Source organism: Perognathus longimembris, chromosome 6 (genome assembly GCF_023159225.1).
Source record: "Perognathus longimembris pacificus isolate PPM17 chromosome 6, ASM2315922v1, whole genome shotgun sequence".
NCBI classification, from domain to species: Eukaryota; Metazoa; Chordata; class Mammalia; order Rodentia; family Heteromyidae; genus Perognathus; species Perognathus longimembris.
The window spans coordinates 56,732,208-56,749,638 of NC_063166.1; the positions used below are offsets into that span (position 1 = coordinate 56,732,208).

The 17,431-nt window shown below is 38.3% G+C and overlaps 1 protein-coding gene across 1 annotated transcript in view; it reads left to right on the plus strand.

Annotated features, from left to right (window-relative positions):
- Positions 1–2,331: 2,331 nt before the first annotated feature.
- Sel1l2 (SEL1L2 adaptor subunit of ERAD E3 ligase) overlaps positions 2,332–17,431 on the plus strand; it is an 84,934-nt gene continuing 69,834 nt past the window's right edge. Inside the window, exon 1 of the mRNA XM_048348779.1 lies at positions 2,332–2,460. Within this exon, the coding sequence (XP_048204736.1) occupies positions 2,403–2,460 (58 nt within the window). The 5' untranslated portion in view covers positions 2,332–2,402. The remainder of the gene's footprint in view (positions 2,461–17,431) is intronic.

A 17,431-nucleotide genomic window follows, 5' to 3' on the forward strand; every position in this document is an offset into this window, starting at 1 on the left:
CAGATATAAGCATACAGAAATAGGTAAAACTATTGTCATGCAGTACATAGCACTACATAACAATGCCACATATTATGTACCACATTACATACCATAACACATATTTGATAGCCATAACATAATATTAAAATGAGACAGAAAAATTCCTATTCCCTAGTCACTATCATCTCACAACAAACTATATTATTCAACTGTACTGATGCTGGTGCTAACAAAGCTTCTGTGCTGACAGTTGTAAAAAGTATAACACATGTAATTATACATACAATATATAATGCCCAATAATAATAAATGGCTGTTACTCTCTTATTAAACTAGTTTTATCATTATTTGTAGTGTATTTCTTCTACTTATAGAAAAAGCTTACTGTACAAGAGTATGTCCTGTTTATATTGACAGTAACTTCACATATTTTGTGGTTACTCTGTCTCTTGATTGCATTAAGAGGCCATGTCACGAGTTGACCCATACATCTAGGTTTCTATAAGGACACTCTGTATTCTTTACATAATAAAATTGCCCAATGATAAATATCTCCATCATTAATCAAAACATGACTATACAGACATGAAGAAAAGTGATGACTATATAGAAATTGCTGGAATATATCTGTCAGTGAATGCTAGCAGCTACTATAAGGGAGAATGTTTCAAGATAATGAATGGATTCTGGTCTAATGGTGTGCCTTAGTGGTAGAAGTCTTCCCTAGCATGCCAAAAACCCTGACTTCAATCCTCTAATACCATTTTTTTTTAAGGAAAGGAAAAGGAAAATCATAGACTATTTCCAGAAGTATCTCTCTTCCTGCCCTGGTTTTCATGTCTGTTAGAATCCTTTTGGGGGGCTGGGGATATAGCCTAGTGGCAAGAGTGCCTGCCTCGGATACACGAGGCCCTAGGTTCGATTCCCCAGCACCACATATACAGAAAATGGCCAGAAGCGGCGCTGTGGCTCAAGTGGCAGAGTGCTAGCCTTGAGCGGGAAGAAGCCAGGGACAGTGCTCAGGCCCGGAGTCCAAGGCCCAGGACTGGCCAAAAAAAAAAAAAGAATCCTTTTGGATTTCTGGCCTCCAGAACTGTAAGAGAATAAATTTCAGTCATTTCAACCCACTAAATTTATGACAATTTGTTAGTATAGCAATGAGAATAGAGTATAACATGTTGACTCATGACAATAAACTGTATTTCTGAAGTAATTGCCTGGGTGCACTGTAAAACCTAAATGTATTTTAGGTGTAATTTCTCAATTACCCCATCCCTTTGGTATCCTTAATATTTCCAAGTGCTTCCGTAAATATTCACTTTGACTTCTGTCTGCCTTTATCCTAGTAAAGCTTCAACCATTACTAATTTAAGCAGAAGATAAAGATTTCCATCCAGATTTGGAAAAGCAGGCTAGGTCTGTGTGTATCTTTTTTTTCTTCTCTTCTCTTCTCTCTCTCTCTCTCTCTCTCTCTCTCTCTCTCTCTCTCTCTCTCTCTCTCTCTCTCTCTCTCTCTGTCTGTGTGTATATGTGTGTGTGTGTGTGTTTTCTGCCATCACCTAAAGATGTCATATTGAGGGATAACATCAAGTCTGATTCAACTACTTAATTGCCTTGTCACATAACTACATCAGGCACCTTGCTATGATTCAGATATAGTGTGTGTGTGTGTGTGTGTGTGTGTGTGTGTGTGTCCTCCTAACCTTTGTATGCTGAATTTACCCCACTACGAGGTATTAGGGGGATAACATTTAATCTGCCTCTGGTGCTTAAAGGTAAGGCATTTAGGAGACAATTGAGATTGCTTGGGTTATTAAGGTAGAAATCTCATGATTGAATCTTATAAGAGGAAAAGAGACCAGAACAAGACACACACAAGTGGATTTTCTGTCCCTTGATGGCATGTGATATTATTCACCACTTCTGGACACTGCTAACCAGAAATCCATGACAGATTGCATCCTCAAGGCCTTGTACCTCTAGAATTGTAAGTTGTAACAAACATCTTTTTTAAATAAAGTTACCCAGCTTCAGATATCTCATTATAGTAACAAAAAATGGATAGTATACATTTCTAGAGGCAACATAAAAATAAGAATTTCTAGAAACACTGAACACAGTTGAACATTTGTGTCATCATATACATATTGGACATCTGGTTCCTTCCTTCTGTGTCAAAGAGTGACCTCTATATATTCCAAACCTAAACTTCATTTCTAGCCAGAGGAATGGGAGTTTCTTCCCAGAGTCTGTGCTCTCAATCAGCTGCCTTCATTCCATCTTGAAAGGAACTTCCTTGGAAGCCAGTTGGCCTCAAGTGTAAGGAAATGGTTACTTAGCAACTGACTGTGAGAAGAGAAAGCTTATAGGCCAGCCACCTAGTTCTGCCTGTGTTACAGTGAAGAGGAGCTGCTTACAAGATGAAGCCCTTGACCTTGTTAATACAGATATTGATAATTATTGGGGTCACAACTAAAAGTAAGTTTTCTAGGGATAAAAAGGGATCTTTTTGAGGAAAAAATTCTTTTCTCTTCAATAGCACTACAGGCTAAAATTAATGAGAGTCAACAGTAACATCATTATATTCTCAATGGACACCATGTTTCGTACAAATACTTCAGAAGGTGAGGGGAAGAGAAAAGAGAGAGAGAGGAAGAGAAAGACAGGGAGAAAACAAATACACAAAGAAAGCATTATAGTAATATCCACAAACTAAAGCTGTTTGGAGTAGATTGTTAAGTGTTATTAAATCTTCCAGAACTTTAATGGAAAAGTATAAAACTGAAAGAGGGAAAAAGTATTATGAACATATTCTTTTAAAAATTTTATGAAGTGATAATTCTACATCCAAAGTTTCCCTATTTCCTAAGTAGCTATCTGAACAAAGAAATTATTTTCCAGTCTTATTTCCCCATTCATTTCTTGAGTTAATTTTACCCAAATCTTTATGTAATTTATTCACTATAGATTCAATTTAAAGAATATTTATTTAAATTACCCAGGAAAGTAAGGATGGTTTTCCATCTGAACATAAATTAATGTAACACATCATTCAGTAGAATAAAAGACAAGAAATATCTGACAAAATTCAACATGGTTTGTGATATTAAAAACATACACATACACACACATACGCACACACATGCACACACACACACACACACACCAAACAAACTAAAAGGCAATTTCTGAACCAAATTAAAAAGAAAACCCCCACATCCTCAAAAATGACACAGTGAATATATTTATTGATGAAAGACTACGTGTGTTTCTCTGGAGATTGGAAATAAGAATGTTCACTCTTGCCATTGTACTAGAAGTTCTAGCCATAGAAATTAGAATGCATTTGGATTCCTACCTCATGTCATAAATCTGCAAATTAATTCTAATTGGATCAAATATCTAAATATAGATGTAAGCCAGGCACTGATGGCTCCTGCCTAGAATCCTACCTACTCAGGAGGTTGAGGTCTCTGGATTAAGATTTAAAGCCAAACTGGGCAGGAAGTCCATTCAACCTACCTCCAATTTACCATCAAAAAGCCAGAAGTGGAACTGTGTGGCTCAAGTGGTAGAGCTCTAGTCTTGAGCACAAAAGCTCAGGAACAGTGCCCTGGCACTGAAGTGTTTATTTTTGTGTTTTGTTTCTTTTCTATACCAGGACTAGAAAAAAAATAAAGGAATGTAGAAATGTAGAAATAAACCTTCTTAACTTTGGATTAAGCAATGATTTTTGTTTGATTACTAAAACCATAAGTAAAAAGAAAACATAAAATTTAAAACTTTTCTTTAAAGGATACCATCCTAAAATAGGAAGAAAATAACTACAACCTGTGTATCCATCCAGTGAAAATTTAGAGGTTAGAATATGTAAAGGAGTTTTACAAGTAAACATCCAATGACAATCTTGTTTTTAAAAAGATAAAGGAATCGCAATCATCTCCAAAGAAGATATACAAATATGCTCAAGCCTATAAAAGATGTTCAACATTTTTAGTCATTAAGACCAAAACCACAATGACAACATCACACCCACAAGAATCTCTAAATCAAGAAATGAAACCTTTTGTTTCATGACATTCTTCAAATTAAAAAAAAAAAAAGAAAAGAAATGGTCTCCAGAAGTTCTATTGGAGCCACCTGTGAAAACCTGGCCAGTGTTCTCATTCTTGCTACATCTGCTCAAACCTGCATGCTACAGAAATAAGGCCTCAACTTGTGCTACCTCAGTTTCTGTCAATGAGTAAAGGATTCACTATGTAGGACTAAGTGAGCTTTAATTATCCAATACATCTACATGAATAAAGAAATAATGCTAGCTCTTTATACATAAAATTTAAGAGAATATTCAAAATAAAACCCAAAGTGGGCACAGTGGACCACACCTGTAATCCTAGCACTTTGGAAATAGGCAGTGGATCACCTTGACTTTGAAGCCATTATGGGCTACATAACAAGTTTCTGGCCAGTCAAGGCAAAACTTTGTTCAGAGAGATATGAGCAGGAGGGTTAGGGAAAAGGTGGGGAAGGGAGAAGAGAGGAGAAAGAAGAGAAGAGAAGAGAGGAGAGGAGAGGGAACAGCAGGGGAGGGAAGAGGAGGAAAGTATAGTAGAGGTGCAAAGAGAAGAGAAGAGAAAAATCAGAAAAGAAATAGAGATCTAGGGGTGTATATAGCTCTGAGAAAGAGTGATTAAGAGGCATGAAGTCAAGGATTGGTTCATCAGTACTTTAAAAAAAAAAGAAAAGCAAATAGAAAGTTTCAGCAAGAGTGGAAAGAAATAAGAACTCTCACACATTGCTGGTGGAAATATCAAATAGTGCCATTATAGTGAAAAAAAGACAAAGAGAGCTGTGTCATGGTACACACGTGTAACCTCAGCCCATTGGATGCTGAAGCAGGAGAATCAAGAGTTGCAGGCCAGCCAGTGCCCCAAGAGAGACTCTGTCTCAGAAAAACTAAAATAAAAACAAAGATGACAGAGATAGATAGATGATTGGTAGATAGATAGATTTACAATGTGATATATTAATGTTACTACTAAGATTATGCCAAACAAATTAAAACATACATCCACATAGAGGCACATTAATACTCATAATTACATCATTCATTATAGCAAAAAGGAATTGTGCTATACGCATATGAGTATTATTGACCCATATAAAGGAAAGAACTAATACTTTTTAATGCTATTAGAAACAGTGAGATAAAAGAAACTATATTACTTAATACCTGTTATATAAGATAATCAAAATAGGCAAATGCATAGAAACACAAAATGCATCAGTGTTTGTCAGGGAGTGGAGCAGGTAGATCTGAGGACGGACTACTTAATGGGTAAGAGCATACTTCTGAGGCAATGGGGACGTTTTTAAAAGAGAGAGAGATAATGTTTCCACAACATTGCAGATGTGCTAAATATCACTAAATTCTAGCTACAAAGGAGACTGAGGCAGAGTCACAAGTTCAACGACAGCTCGGGCAACATAGGGAAACCTTAAAGCAAAGAAAAAATACATGGGCTGGGGCAGGAGTAGCTCAGTGGCAGTGCTTTCCTAACATAGGTACAAGCACTAGTGCCACAAAAACTAGTCAGAAAAATGAATGAAAACTGACTATGGTAATGCCTGGACAGCTTTATGAATATGCTAAATGCCTTTAAATTATTGAATGAAACATATAAGCCAAGAGGATTGTCAACATAAAAACATCTAAGACACAGATCATCATCTTGAGCAGCTTAAAGTCTTGGACGGAAGAACAAAAGTGAGCAAATACACTGTAATAGTGTTCCACATCTTGAAACAGAAATGTTTACAGGGTAGTGTGGACTACCAACATGAAAGAGACCCTTCTACTCCCACTGTTCAGAATGGCTAGAAGGCTTCATAAATAAGATGGCATAAACTGAATCTTCCAAGGTTGGTGAACCATCACCAAGCAGGAGAGGGAGAGGAAGAACATTTCAGTCGACATAAAGGTAATAAAGGCACAGGAAGACAAATGTATGTGGTCTATGAGGTACGTGAGTTTACCATGATAAAAGGATATACAAAGGAATAGAGCACCTGATGAGGCTAAAGTGGTGGCAGAGACTGTGTGTGGCACTATGAAGTCTGAGGCATATCTTGTGACAAAGTGGGAGTCAATTTAGGGTTTCCTTATAACATTTTGTCTTGAAAAATGACCGTGGGGGGCTGGGGATATGGCCTAGTGGCAAGAGTGCCTGCCTCATATACATGAGGCCCTGGGTTCGATTCCCCAGCACCTCATATACAGAAAATGGCCAGAAGTGACGCTGTGGCTCAAGTGGCAGAGTGCTAGCCTTGAGCAAAAAGAAGCCAGGGACAGTGCTCAGGCCCTGAGTCCAAGCCCCAGGACTGGCCAAAAAAAAAATAAATAAATAAAAAGAGAAAAAAAGAAAAATGACCTTGGCAGTAGAAAAGTAAACAAATGCTAGTTGTATAACTGTAGTGGCTATGTGGTCAGCAGGAGACTGGCTTACAGACTTGTTTGAAATGGTACAAATAACAAACAATAAGGATTTAGACCCATTATAGTAAGAATGGTCCCCAGGGGCTGGGAATATGGCCTAGTGGTAGTGCTTGTCTTGCATACATGAAGCCCTGGGTTTGATTCCTCAGCACCACATATATAGAAAAAGCCAGAGGGAGGAAGTAACAAGTTGAACAAGAAATGTACTCACTGCCTTACATATGAAACTGTAATCCCTCACTTTGACAATAAAGGAAAAATAAAAAGCCAGAGTGGCTCAAGTGCTAGAGTGCTAGCCTTGAGCAAAAAGAAGTGAGGTACAGGGCTGAGGCCCTGAGCTCAAGCCCCAGGACTGGTAAAAAAAAAAAGAAAAAGAAAAGAAAAAAGAATGGTCACCAGGAGGACAAAAAGGCTAGAGTTGTGGCACAGAGTCTAGGATTAGGGATTGTTGAGATGAGAGAGATGATTGTTGAGATGATCACTAGATCTGCATATCTGGCTACAAGATGGTCATCTACACAAATATTTTAAATAGTTTTTCTCTCAAAGTTCTCTTATGTGTGTTTGTTTTTTGTTATTATCAACTACCCTACCCTTCAGCTTTAGATTTCAAGGGCAAAGTTTTCATAAAGTTTTTTGATCATGTAGTTATAATGCTCAAGGCATCATCTAATATGATAGATAATCAGACTGAGTTTCTCAGCCTAGGCATAGTAACACATTCCTGTAATCCCAGCACTACAGAGGCTAGAGTGCAGCGGGATCTCAAGTTTGAGTCTAGCCTAGACTACTCAGTAAAACCAAATCTAAAAAGAAAAAGAAAAACTATTTTTAAAGACTAGTGAAAAGGCCTGCGAATATGGCCTAGTGCTTGCCTTATCTCCAAAGAACTACTCAGAAAAAGCCAGAAGTGGTGCTGTGGCTCAAGTGGTAGAGCACTGTCCTTGAGCACAAAGAGGCTCAGAGCCCCTAGACTGGACCACTCCCTCAACCACCCCCCCCCCAAAAAAAAACATTAGAGCACACACTTAGCTCGAATTTTAGACCCTCCAGCTTCTGCCTCACAAGTGCTGAGATTAAACACATCCAAATCTGATAAATTACTTTTGTTGTTTGATTTTGGTTTTCAGGTTTTTTAAATTTTGTTTTGGATTGGTTGATTGATTGATTGATTTTGGTCCATGGTAGGGCTTGAGAACTCAGGGCCTTAACACTGACCTTAAGCTTTTTCACTCAAGGATAGTGCTCTACTACTTTGAGCCACAGCTCCACTTCTGGTTTTTGAGTGGTTAATTGGAGATTAGAGTCTCAGGGGTACTTTACTGCCTGGGCTGGCTTTGAACTGCAATCCTCAGATCTCATCCTTTTGAATAGCTAGGATTACAGCTGTGAGCCACCAGCAACTGGCAGGTTTTGGATTTTTTGAGACAATGTGTCACTACATAGCCCAAGCAGACTCAAATTCATAATTCTCTTCTTGCCTCAGACTCTCAAATGCTGAGATTATAGGTCTTTAACATCAAATCTAATCCTCTGCCTTTATTATTCCTTTATTCTTTCATCAATTCTGCCCATTGTACTTCCTCAATTTTTCTTCCATGTATGTGTTTCATTGTCTCAATGTAAAATCTCCTTTTAGTGTCTTTAACTATACCGCTGAACTTCTAACTCTCTTCTCTTATTCACTGTGTGCTACTGCTAGAAATAATGATCCAAAATATCATGGTCTTGCCCTGTTCCAATACCAACTCTACACAAAATAAAGTTCTAATAACTTGTTCAATAGCCAACATCCTTTGTAATTATATTTCAGCATCCTTTCTATTTTGTCTCTTCTATACAAATATTTTATTGCAACCTATGTAAATTATTAGTTACTCAATACCGGCTAGCTCTGGCACATCAGTGACTTTCTTGATCTATTCTGCAGATAGACTGTGCAGGGTTAGACTATCTTCTTGTCTTCTCCAACATCACCATTAACCTACAGGAGAACATCAGCTTCATTTTTTAAGGTCCATCAAAGTTCTACTTTAAGGGGTTGGGGATATGGCCTAGTGGCAAGAGATCTTGCCTCGTATACATGGAGCCCTGGGTTCGATTCCCCAGCACCACTTATATAGAAAATGGCCAGAAGTGGTGCTGTGACTCAAGTGGCAGAGTGCTAGCCTTGAGCAAAAAGAAGCCAGGGACAGTGCTCAGTCCTGGGCTTGAGTTCAAGGACCAGGACTGGCAAAAAAAAAAAAAAAAGTTCTACATTAAAAAACAAAAAACACTGGCTGGGCACCAGTAGCTAATGCCTGTCATCCTAGCTACTCAGGAGGCTGAGAGGTTAGGATCATGGTTCAAGGCCAGCCTGGACAAGCAGTCTATGAGACACTTATCTCCATTAAACTACCAAAAAAGCTTCAAATAGAGCTATGTATCAAGTGATAGCGCACTAGCCTTGAGCAAAAGAAGCCCAGGAACAGAGCCCAGGGCCTGAGTGCAAGCCCTAGGACTAACACACACACACGCACATCACAACAACAAATTTTTCCTCATGACATATGTGATATATTGTGCCATTATTGTCTTATGTGTCATATAATTATTCTCTCATAATTGAGTTGTTTTTCAGTCTCTCACCATTGTCAACTACCTGCATGCAAATATTGTGCTTTTCTTGTCTTTTAAATCTTCCATAGACTACATAAAATCTGACACTTAGTATTTGCTCTAAAGAACTTGTCAAATTGGATAATAATCAATAAGTAATACTAAAATTTCTATAACCCATTCTCAGTACTCACGAAATAGATTACATCAATATTTTAGTACTCTAAATCTATAGATATTTTAAAACCCTGAAGTACAGTTTAGTAACACTCATATCCTGTTTTGGAATTTAATTTGTTCCCTTTGCATTGCCTGTTTATCATTCTAAATTGGTATTTTCTAAAGAAAGACTCTAGGTATTTGACTCATTATCATATATATTTGCCTCAAGCTGTTTCCGCATCCTACCAAAAAGCCAGATGAAAAACCAATTTTCCATCAATCACCTAAATATTTTTAAATGGACTATGACTATGTTTACCATCATATAGAACAAATAGCCAGTTATTTGATTGAGTTATTTGCTTTTCATCCAGTTGTTTTGGCAGTATGATGATTACATAAACTCCAACGGTGACATTTTACTCATTTTTAAACTGACTTTATAACTTTATTGGAGTCTTCCATTTATTTACTAGATCTAGACTTAGCTAGATCTCTATATTATCTACATTAACGGACCAAACAATGAGATACAGTAGGCAAAGCTTGGTTTCTTAAGTCATTAAGCTAGGCTTGGTGGTGCTCACCAATAATTCCAGTGGTTAGGAGTCTGAAGCAGGCATGGAACCAAGGCTACAGTTTACATTGCTAGAAATGAAATGAATATTTTCAGATTGGATAAAGTGGTTTCTGTCCATCAGCTTCCCTGATAGGATAGATGAAAGAATAAACAAACAACAACAACAACAAAAAACCTCATCAGCTCTGGAAAAAGAAATTATTAAGAATGCCTAGGGGCTGGGGATATAGCCTAGTGGCAAGAGTGCCTGCCTCGGTATACCCGAGGCCCTAGGTTCGATTCCCCAGCACCACATATACAGAAAACGGCCAGAAGCGGCGCTGTGGCTCAAGTGGCAGAGTGCTAGCCTTGAGCGGGAAGAAGCCAGGGACAGTGCTTAGGCCCTGAGTCCAAGGCCCAGGACTGGCCAAAAAAAAAAAAGAATGCCTAAAAGACAAAATGAGAGATGGAATTGAATCTAAATTGGAAGTTTTGTCCAAAATATGTAAAAGAAAATACTGTTAGAAAATCCATATTGGTAGATTCAGAAAAAAAAAAAACAAATAACGGGAATACTTGAGAAAAGGGGGAGATATTTGGTTGGAATCGACAGGAAGCGCAATCTAAAAGTTTCAGTGCCTCTAACCCTCACTAACTCCCACCACCACATGCAGAAGAGAGGGCAATAAATCCATTTCTATTAATAGGATGGCAATCAGATCACTCTTTTCCACTGATAACAAAGGTATGTAAAATAACAAAAATGTATTTATTTGAGATTGTTTCTAACTCTGTTTCTCAATCTGGTCTTAAATCCCTTGGCTAAAGTGATTCTTCTGCCTCAGTCTTCCAAATAGCATAGCCTTTAGACACACATCACCACATCCAGAAATATCCTTTACAAATACTTTGAAGGGTGCTGAAGGCAGTATAGAACTGTCTAATTAAAAGCTAAGAGAAAGCTAGAATCCAGGAACATAAGCACAGAAGATCTGATTGGACCCATGCCCTACGTGTCTCTGATTATCAAAGAATATGTTGACTGAGTCAGACAAGTACAGGCTTTGGTTTTAATGGTCTTGCAAGCAAGGGCATATAGAATTTGGTATTCAAGATTTGTCCAAGTTGAAGAGCTTAGCAGGAGATCTTGTTTGTATTAGCCTAAGACCATAAAGGGATGCTGTCTTAGAATATGGGTAAACCAGAAGTTAATTGGCCTCTTCTGGGGACCTGACACACTTGACACTTAGACATAAAAGGAAAGGAGGAGGAAGCTGTGGTCACTGGCCAATCCGCATGGAAATTTAAATCATCAGTTTACCCTGTCTGGATATTCCCATATACCTAAACCTAGAACCCGCTCTAACATGGTCAGCCACTTGGCAGGTGTAGATTTTTGTTTTCTTCACAAAAAAGCAGCCTCAAATAGCCAAAGTACATAGCCAAAAATAACTAAATGTAGTCAACCCTTTCCTATCCATCATTCAACATCTGCAAACACAGATGAAAAATATTTGAGGGAGAATTGTATCACTCCTGAAGGTGTCTACACATTTTTCCTTGTACATGATTCCCTAAACAATATCATGTGACAACTATTTACAATGCACTTACATTCTATTCTAAGTAACCTAAAGATGATTCAAAGCATAAGAGGACATTGCATAAGTTACATGTGAATACTACACCATTTTATATAAGGAATCCAAGTGAATCAGATTTCTTGTCTTACTAACCACAGATAAAATGAGAGCTGACTGTACACAAGAGACAAATCACTTCCGTTTGAGAGCACTTAATGGCAGCATCTGAACCAATGCCTCAGAGCAGTGCTACATATGGCTAGTGATATGTAGGAAGCCACTATGCCCAAAAGATCAACTTCTGTTACACTCAGAAAGCACATCCTACAATAACCACAAAGTCACTGGTAAAAAGCTACTATCCTTACTTACAGCATTCTCAGACAAGTTAACAGAAAAAAAAACTAAGCCTGAATCCGATAAGAATTCACCAAATGTTTAACACCATGAAAGAAAAGCATCAAACTACTCACACATGCAAAGGCACACCAATAATACACTGAAGAAACAGAGACACGTGCCTGATCACTTTGAAACCTAACATAATTACATAGTCTATATTTAGAGAGATTATTCAGTTCATGAAGCCAAAGCAGGCTTTCATGAAAGAAAAAGTACTTAAAAAATAAGATTAAAGTTGGATGCCAGTGGCTCATATCTGTAATCCTATCTACTCTGGAGACTGAGATCTGAGGACTATGGTTGGAAGCCAGCTGGGCAGGACAGGCTGTGAGATACTCATCTGTTACCCACCAAAAGGAGAGAAATGGAGCTGTGGCTCAAGCTCTAGAATTCTGGTCTTGAACAAAATGGCTCAGGGACAGCACCCAGGCCCTGAGTTCAAGCCCCAGGATGGGCACAAAAATAAAACAAAAATATTTTAAAATCTTAAAGATAGAATTAGCAACACTGATGTAGCCCCATGGGTAATCGAGAAACTCAAATATCAAACTGATCAATTTTCTTAGATCATAATGTAAGTGGAAAAGGAGTCAATGAAATGAATTAGAGGGTTAAATGAATTCAAGGATCCATCCAAAATGTAAATTCTCCAGCTAATAGGATTTCTAGAAGAAATGAATAGAACTGAAATGAAAAATAAATAATCAAGTAAAATTCCAAGGATCTCTTGGCACAGGATGAAACTTCCTTAACAAAGACCCAGAAATGCGACAAGTCAAAGAAAGGATGGACAAATCAGACTCATCAAACTGCAGAGCTTCTGCAGGGCAAAGGACATAACTTGCAAGATAAACAGAAAGCCCACAGATTGGGAAAAGATCTTTACCAGCCATACAACAGACAAACGCCTCATATCTAAAATATATGCAGAACTAAAAAAATTACCTTCCTCCAAAACAAAACCGCAAAGAATCAATAGCCCCCTCAAAAAGTGGGCTAAAGACTTAAAAAGAGACTTCTCTGATGAGGAAATGAGAATGGCCAAGAGACATATGAAAAAGTACTCTACATCACTGGCCATAAAAGAAATGCAAATCAAAACAACATTGAGATTCCATCTCACCCCAGTAAGAATGTCTTACATCAAGAAAACTAATAATGACAAATGTTGGAGGGGATGTGGCCAAAAGGGAACCCTACTTCATTGTTGGTGGGAATGTAAACTGGTTCAGCCACTCTGGAAGGCGGTATGGAGATTCCTCAGAAGGCTAAGCATAGAGCTCCCCTATGACCCAGCAGCCCCACTTTAGGGCATCTACCCAAAAGACCACAAACAAGAACACACTAAAGCCACCAGCACAACAATGTTCATCGCAGCACAATTTGTCATAGCTAGAATCTGGAACCAACCCAAATGCCCCTCAGTAGACGAATGGATCAGGAAAATGTGGTACATATACACAATGGAATTTTATGCCTCTATCAGAAAGAATGACATTGCCCCATTTGTAAGGAAATGGAAGGACTTGGAAAAAATTATACTAAGTGAAGTGAGCCAGACCCAAAGAAACATGGACTCTATGGTCTCCCTCATAGGGAATAGTTAGCACAGGTTTAGGCTAGTCACAGCAGAGGATCACAAGAGCCCAATAGCTATATGCTTATGAACACAAAAGATTATGCTAAGTGAAATGAACTCCATGTGATGGAAAGGACTGTTATATCATTGTTGTAATTACTTTCAACATGCGATGTGAAGCTGTAGCTTCTATTATTGATGATCCTCTTGTATCCCCTTCCTGTGGTTGTACCTGCACTATCTCTGTATCTTGAGTACATTGGAAACCGTGTATACAGTTATTAGAACTAGGAAACTGAAAGGGAATACCAAAATTGAGAGACACAGGGAAAAAAGACAAACAATTACAAAAGCAATATTGCAAAACTGTTTAGTGTAAATCTACTAAACAACTCATGGGGGGAAAGGGAAAGGGGGAGGGGGGAACGAGGGAAGAGGTAATAAACATTACAAGAAATGTATCCAATGCCTAATGTATGAAACTGTAACCGCTCTGTATATCAGTTTGGTAATAAAAAAAATTTTAAAAAAGAAAAGTATCAGATGTAGTTAGGAGATAAAAATCGTGAGGAGACTCTCTCTCTCCCTTCTCTCCGGCCATGGATCATCTTGGCCACAGGCCAGCAGTTCAGTAATAAATGTTCTCTCCTGCCTGAATACCGTGTGGCGTTCTCCTTTACCGGCTACCTACTTTAAAAACCTAACATATATGGTGCCGTGACTTGGGAAGGGCTTAAGAGTCAGGACAGGCGGAATTCCCATCTATTTTTCTCCTTTTTCTGGGAGTATGCCCAGTCCTGACGGCCCTTTTTCCGCGAACCGAACTGCTGCGAGTCGCCACGTGGCACTTTTCACTAATACCATTGCTGGCCTCCACATCCACCTCCACCTCCACACCACGTGTCTACCCTGGTGAGTGAAACTGCTGCTGCTCCGGTTCTCTGCCGCTCCGTCCGCTGCTTCTGCCACTTCTGCCTGCCGCTTCTGCCTGCCCCTGCCTCATGAGACTTCTTCCAGGCTTCATTCAAGGACTGGCATCTACCACCAAGGGACCCTGCTGCTCGCCTTCTCCAGGAGAGGCCACATTTCTGCCTTTTACCCCTAATGCTGACGCCCCTTGCCAGCAGGAAGCAGCCAGAGAGAGTCTTCGTCCTTTTTCATTACTATTAAAAGGCTGGAATGTTAGGTCCTCTCCCTGAGGGCTACATACAGATGCCCCCACCTCATTAAGTCTCCACCCAGTTACCTGGGTAACCTGCAGACCTGGAGGCAGTTACCTCCCCTTTCCCTGAGGTCACCTCCTAATCCACCTGGCCACACCCCTTGCCCCTGCCCTAAATAAAGCAGGGCTGGGTGGGGGTCTCTCCCTTCTCTCCGGCCATGGATCATCTTGGCCACAGGCCAGCAGTTCGGTAATAAATGTTCTCTCCTGCCTGAAAAAAAAAAAAATCGTGAGGAGATAATGAACAAAAATAAAACTCCAAGGATCTGAAAAAAGAAGATTCTTAGATGAAGCCCTACTTCATGCCATGCAAGAAAGCTAAGACTAGCTCTTAACAAAATCAGTAAAATTTCAGTATCTCATTGATGACAAGAAAATCCTAAAAGCTTCCAAAGAGAAATAGCATTATTTACAAAAAAAAAAAATCCAATAAACAGAACAATGCTGACAGCCTTATTAAGCAATATCAAATATAAGGAGACATTGGAAAACCATTTCTTAAGTGCAGAGGTGAAAATAATTTTAGGGCTTGGAATACTATAATCTAAAAGACTATCTGACAATTGAAATAAGACATTTTTGGACCTGAAAGTGTTCAAAGAATTGATCACCACAAATCCTAGCTAAAATAATGATGAGAAGACATACACCAACAAAATATAACATGGATTCAAGAAAAAGACAAAAAATCAACAGTAAGCAAAGAAACTAAACCAAGATTATATCTAAGTACATGTTCATTTTAATTTTTAGAAATATAGTTATAATCATAATTGACTTTAAAGAATCTCTTTAACTGTTGCAATAGGCATTGAAAATTGCTCTGATCAAATTTAATGAAGGTAGAAAAATATACATATGAAAGAAAACATTTTTCTGAAGAGAACAAATTAGAAAATCTAAATCAGTTATGGCTATATAACTAAGTGAATGTCAATTTAAATACATGAGATCTGTCAGGCGCTGGTGGCTCATGCCTATAACCCTAACTACTCAAGGCAGCTGAGATCTGAGGACCATGGTTCAAAACAAGCCCAGGCAGGAAAGTCTATGAGACCCTTATCTCCAACAAACTACTCAGAAAAAGCTGGAAATGGTGCTGTGGCTCAAGTGGCGTAACACTATCCTTGAGCACAAAGAGGATCAGGGATAGTGTTGTGAGTTCAAGCCCAGGACCAGCAAAATTAATTAATTAAAAATAAATAAATGAATAAGATTTTTGTAAATTAGCAATGCAATCCTAATAAAAGATATTTTAAAATGTCTAGCTTATTTCTAAAATTCAAACTTTGCTAGAATTCTAAAATGTGTCCCAACAACAACAACAAAAGGGAAGACTAGGGGGTCTAGGGGTGTGGTATGTGTGTAAAATTTCCATGAAAGCTAAAGGTACTTAAAGACTAGGCTAACAATAAGTGAATAATGCTTTCAATTATTTTAGTCTTTCTGGGTTTAACTTAAAAGTGCTGAATAACTCCCAGTGTTGCTGCAATTCTCCTTCAAGAAGACTAAGAGTGTAACAGCAAACTTGAAAGGTAGTTAGATAATTTTTCCAGTGTGCTTGGCTAGCATATAGGAAATACTTAATAAATATTACTTATATTCTTGTTTGCATAAGAAATATTTTGGAAGGAATTTAAATCACAAATGGGAAAACACAGTAGAACATGTTTGGTGATGCCAGTATTTCTTTATACTTGTGGCCTTTTCCCTGGCCCTTTGGCTCTAAGAAGATGTTCATGAAGACTACCTGATTTATAACATCAAGAACACTATAAGGCTTTCTTAGGCCCCATTCTCTAAATAGGAGAGCATTTTCTGGACTTAGAAGTAGGGGAAAGCTAGAGGGGAGAAAGCAAATAGAAGTTTTTAGTATGATAGCTTGAGACACAAATAAAATGTCAATTAAATTCCATTATGAAAAAAGAAAAACTAAGAAAGCTGTATTGCTTGCAAAATTGATTTTGAAAATTAAAATGTATGACAAGTACCTTATTTTTGCTACTAATAGAAAGTATGAAGAGTGAATGTTAAATGTAATTTGCTTAGCTCCAGCAATACAGTAATAAGGCTTTTAAACTTAGAGACCCAGTGAGTGGCTTTACTTGAAATCCTGCAATTTGCAATTGGGAAGGGTCTCCAGTTAGTATTTAAAGAATGGAAACATAAAAACTAGTTTAAGTATCTTAGATGATAAAAATACACAGCAAAGTGCACTGGATATATTCCTATCAACTTTCAAGTGCCCAAGTGTCCAAACTAATTATATGTTTTAATTTGCCCCTCAACAATCTGACCTTATTTTTTCTTATTCACTCTATTATTCACTAACATGGTGCTTTTTATAAAATGGTGCTCTATGATTCTACGTGTTCACTCCACTCATCCTTACACCTGTGTCCTTTACTTTGTGTACTTCTACTAGAAGGGCCTTAAGTGAATGGCAGTTAAGAATTTGTGTTCTTGCCCTAGAAACTAAAGAACTAGGTGTTAAAGGAAACTGCCCCCTTGTGGTAGAAAGTAAGATGGCACGTCCTTCTTCCAGGGTTAGGGGAAATTCTGCCAGGTAAAGGAGAGTCTGGACCAGGGAGACGGCAATTGAATACAAACAGAAATGTGCTCCTCTATGCCAAATAAAGAGACACGGTGACAGGGAGAAAAAGAAGATTTATTGTATGGCAGGCATAGGAAGACAGTATTTCAGAACATCTTTAGTTGTCTTCAGGGATACAGATATTGGCTTCAGGTTAAATAGGGAAAATTGGGAGCAAGGAGTCAGAAACGTATACACAGTTAAAATAGTCCCAAGTTATAAGCTGGCTCAGTCATTGTCCTTAGAGGACTTTCC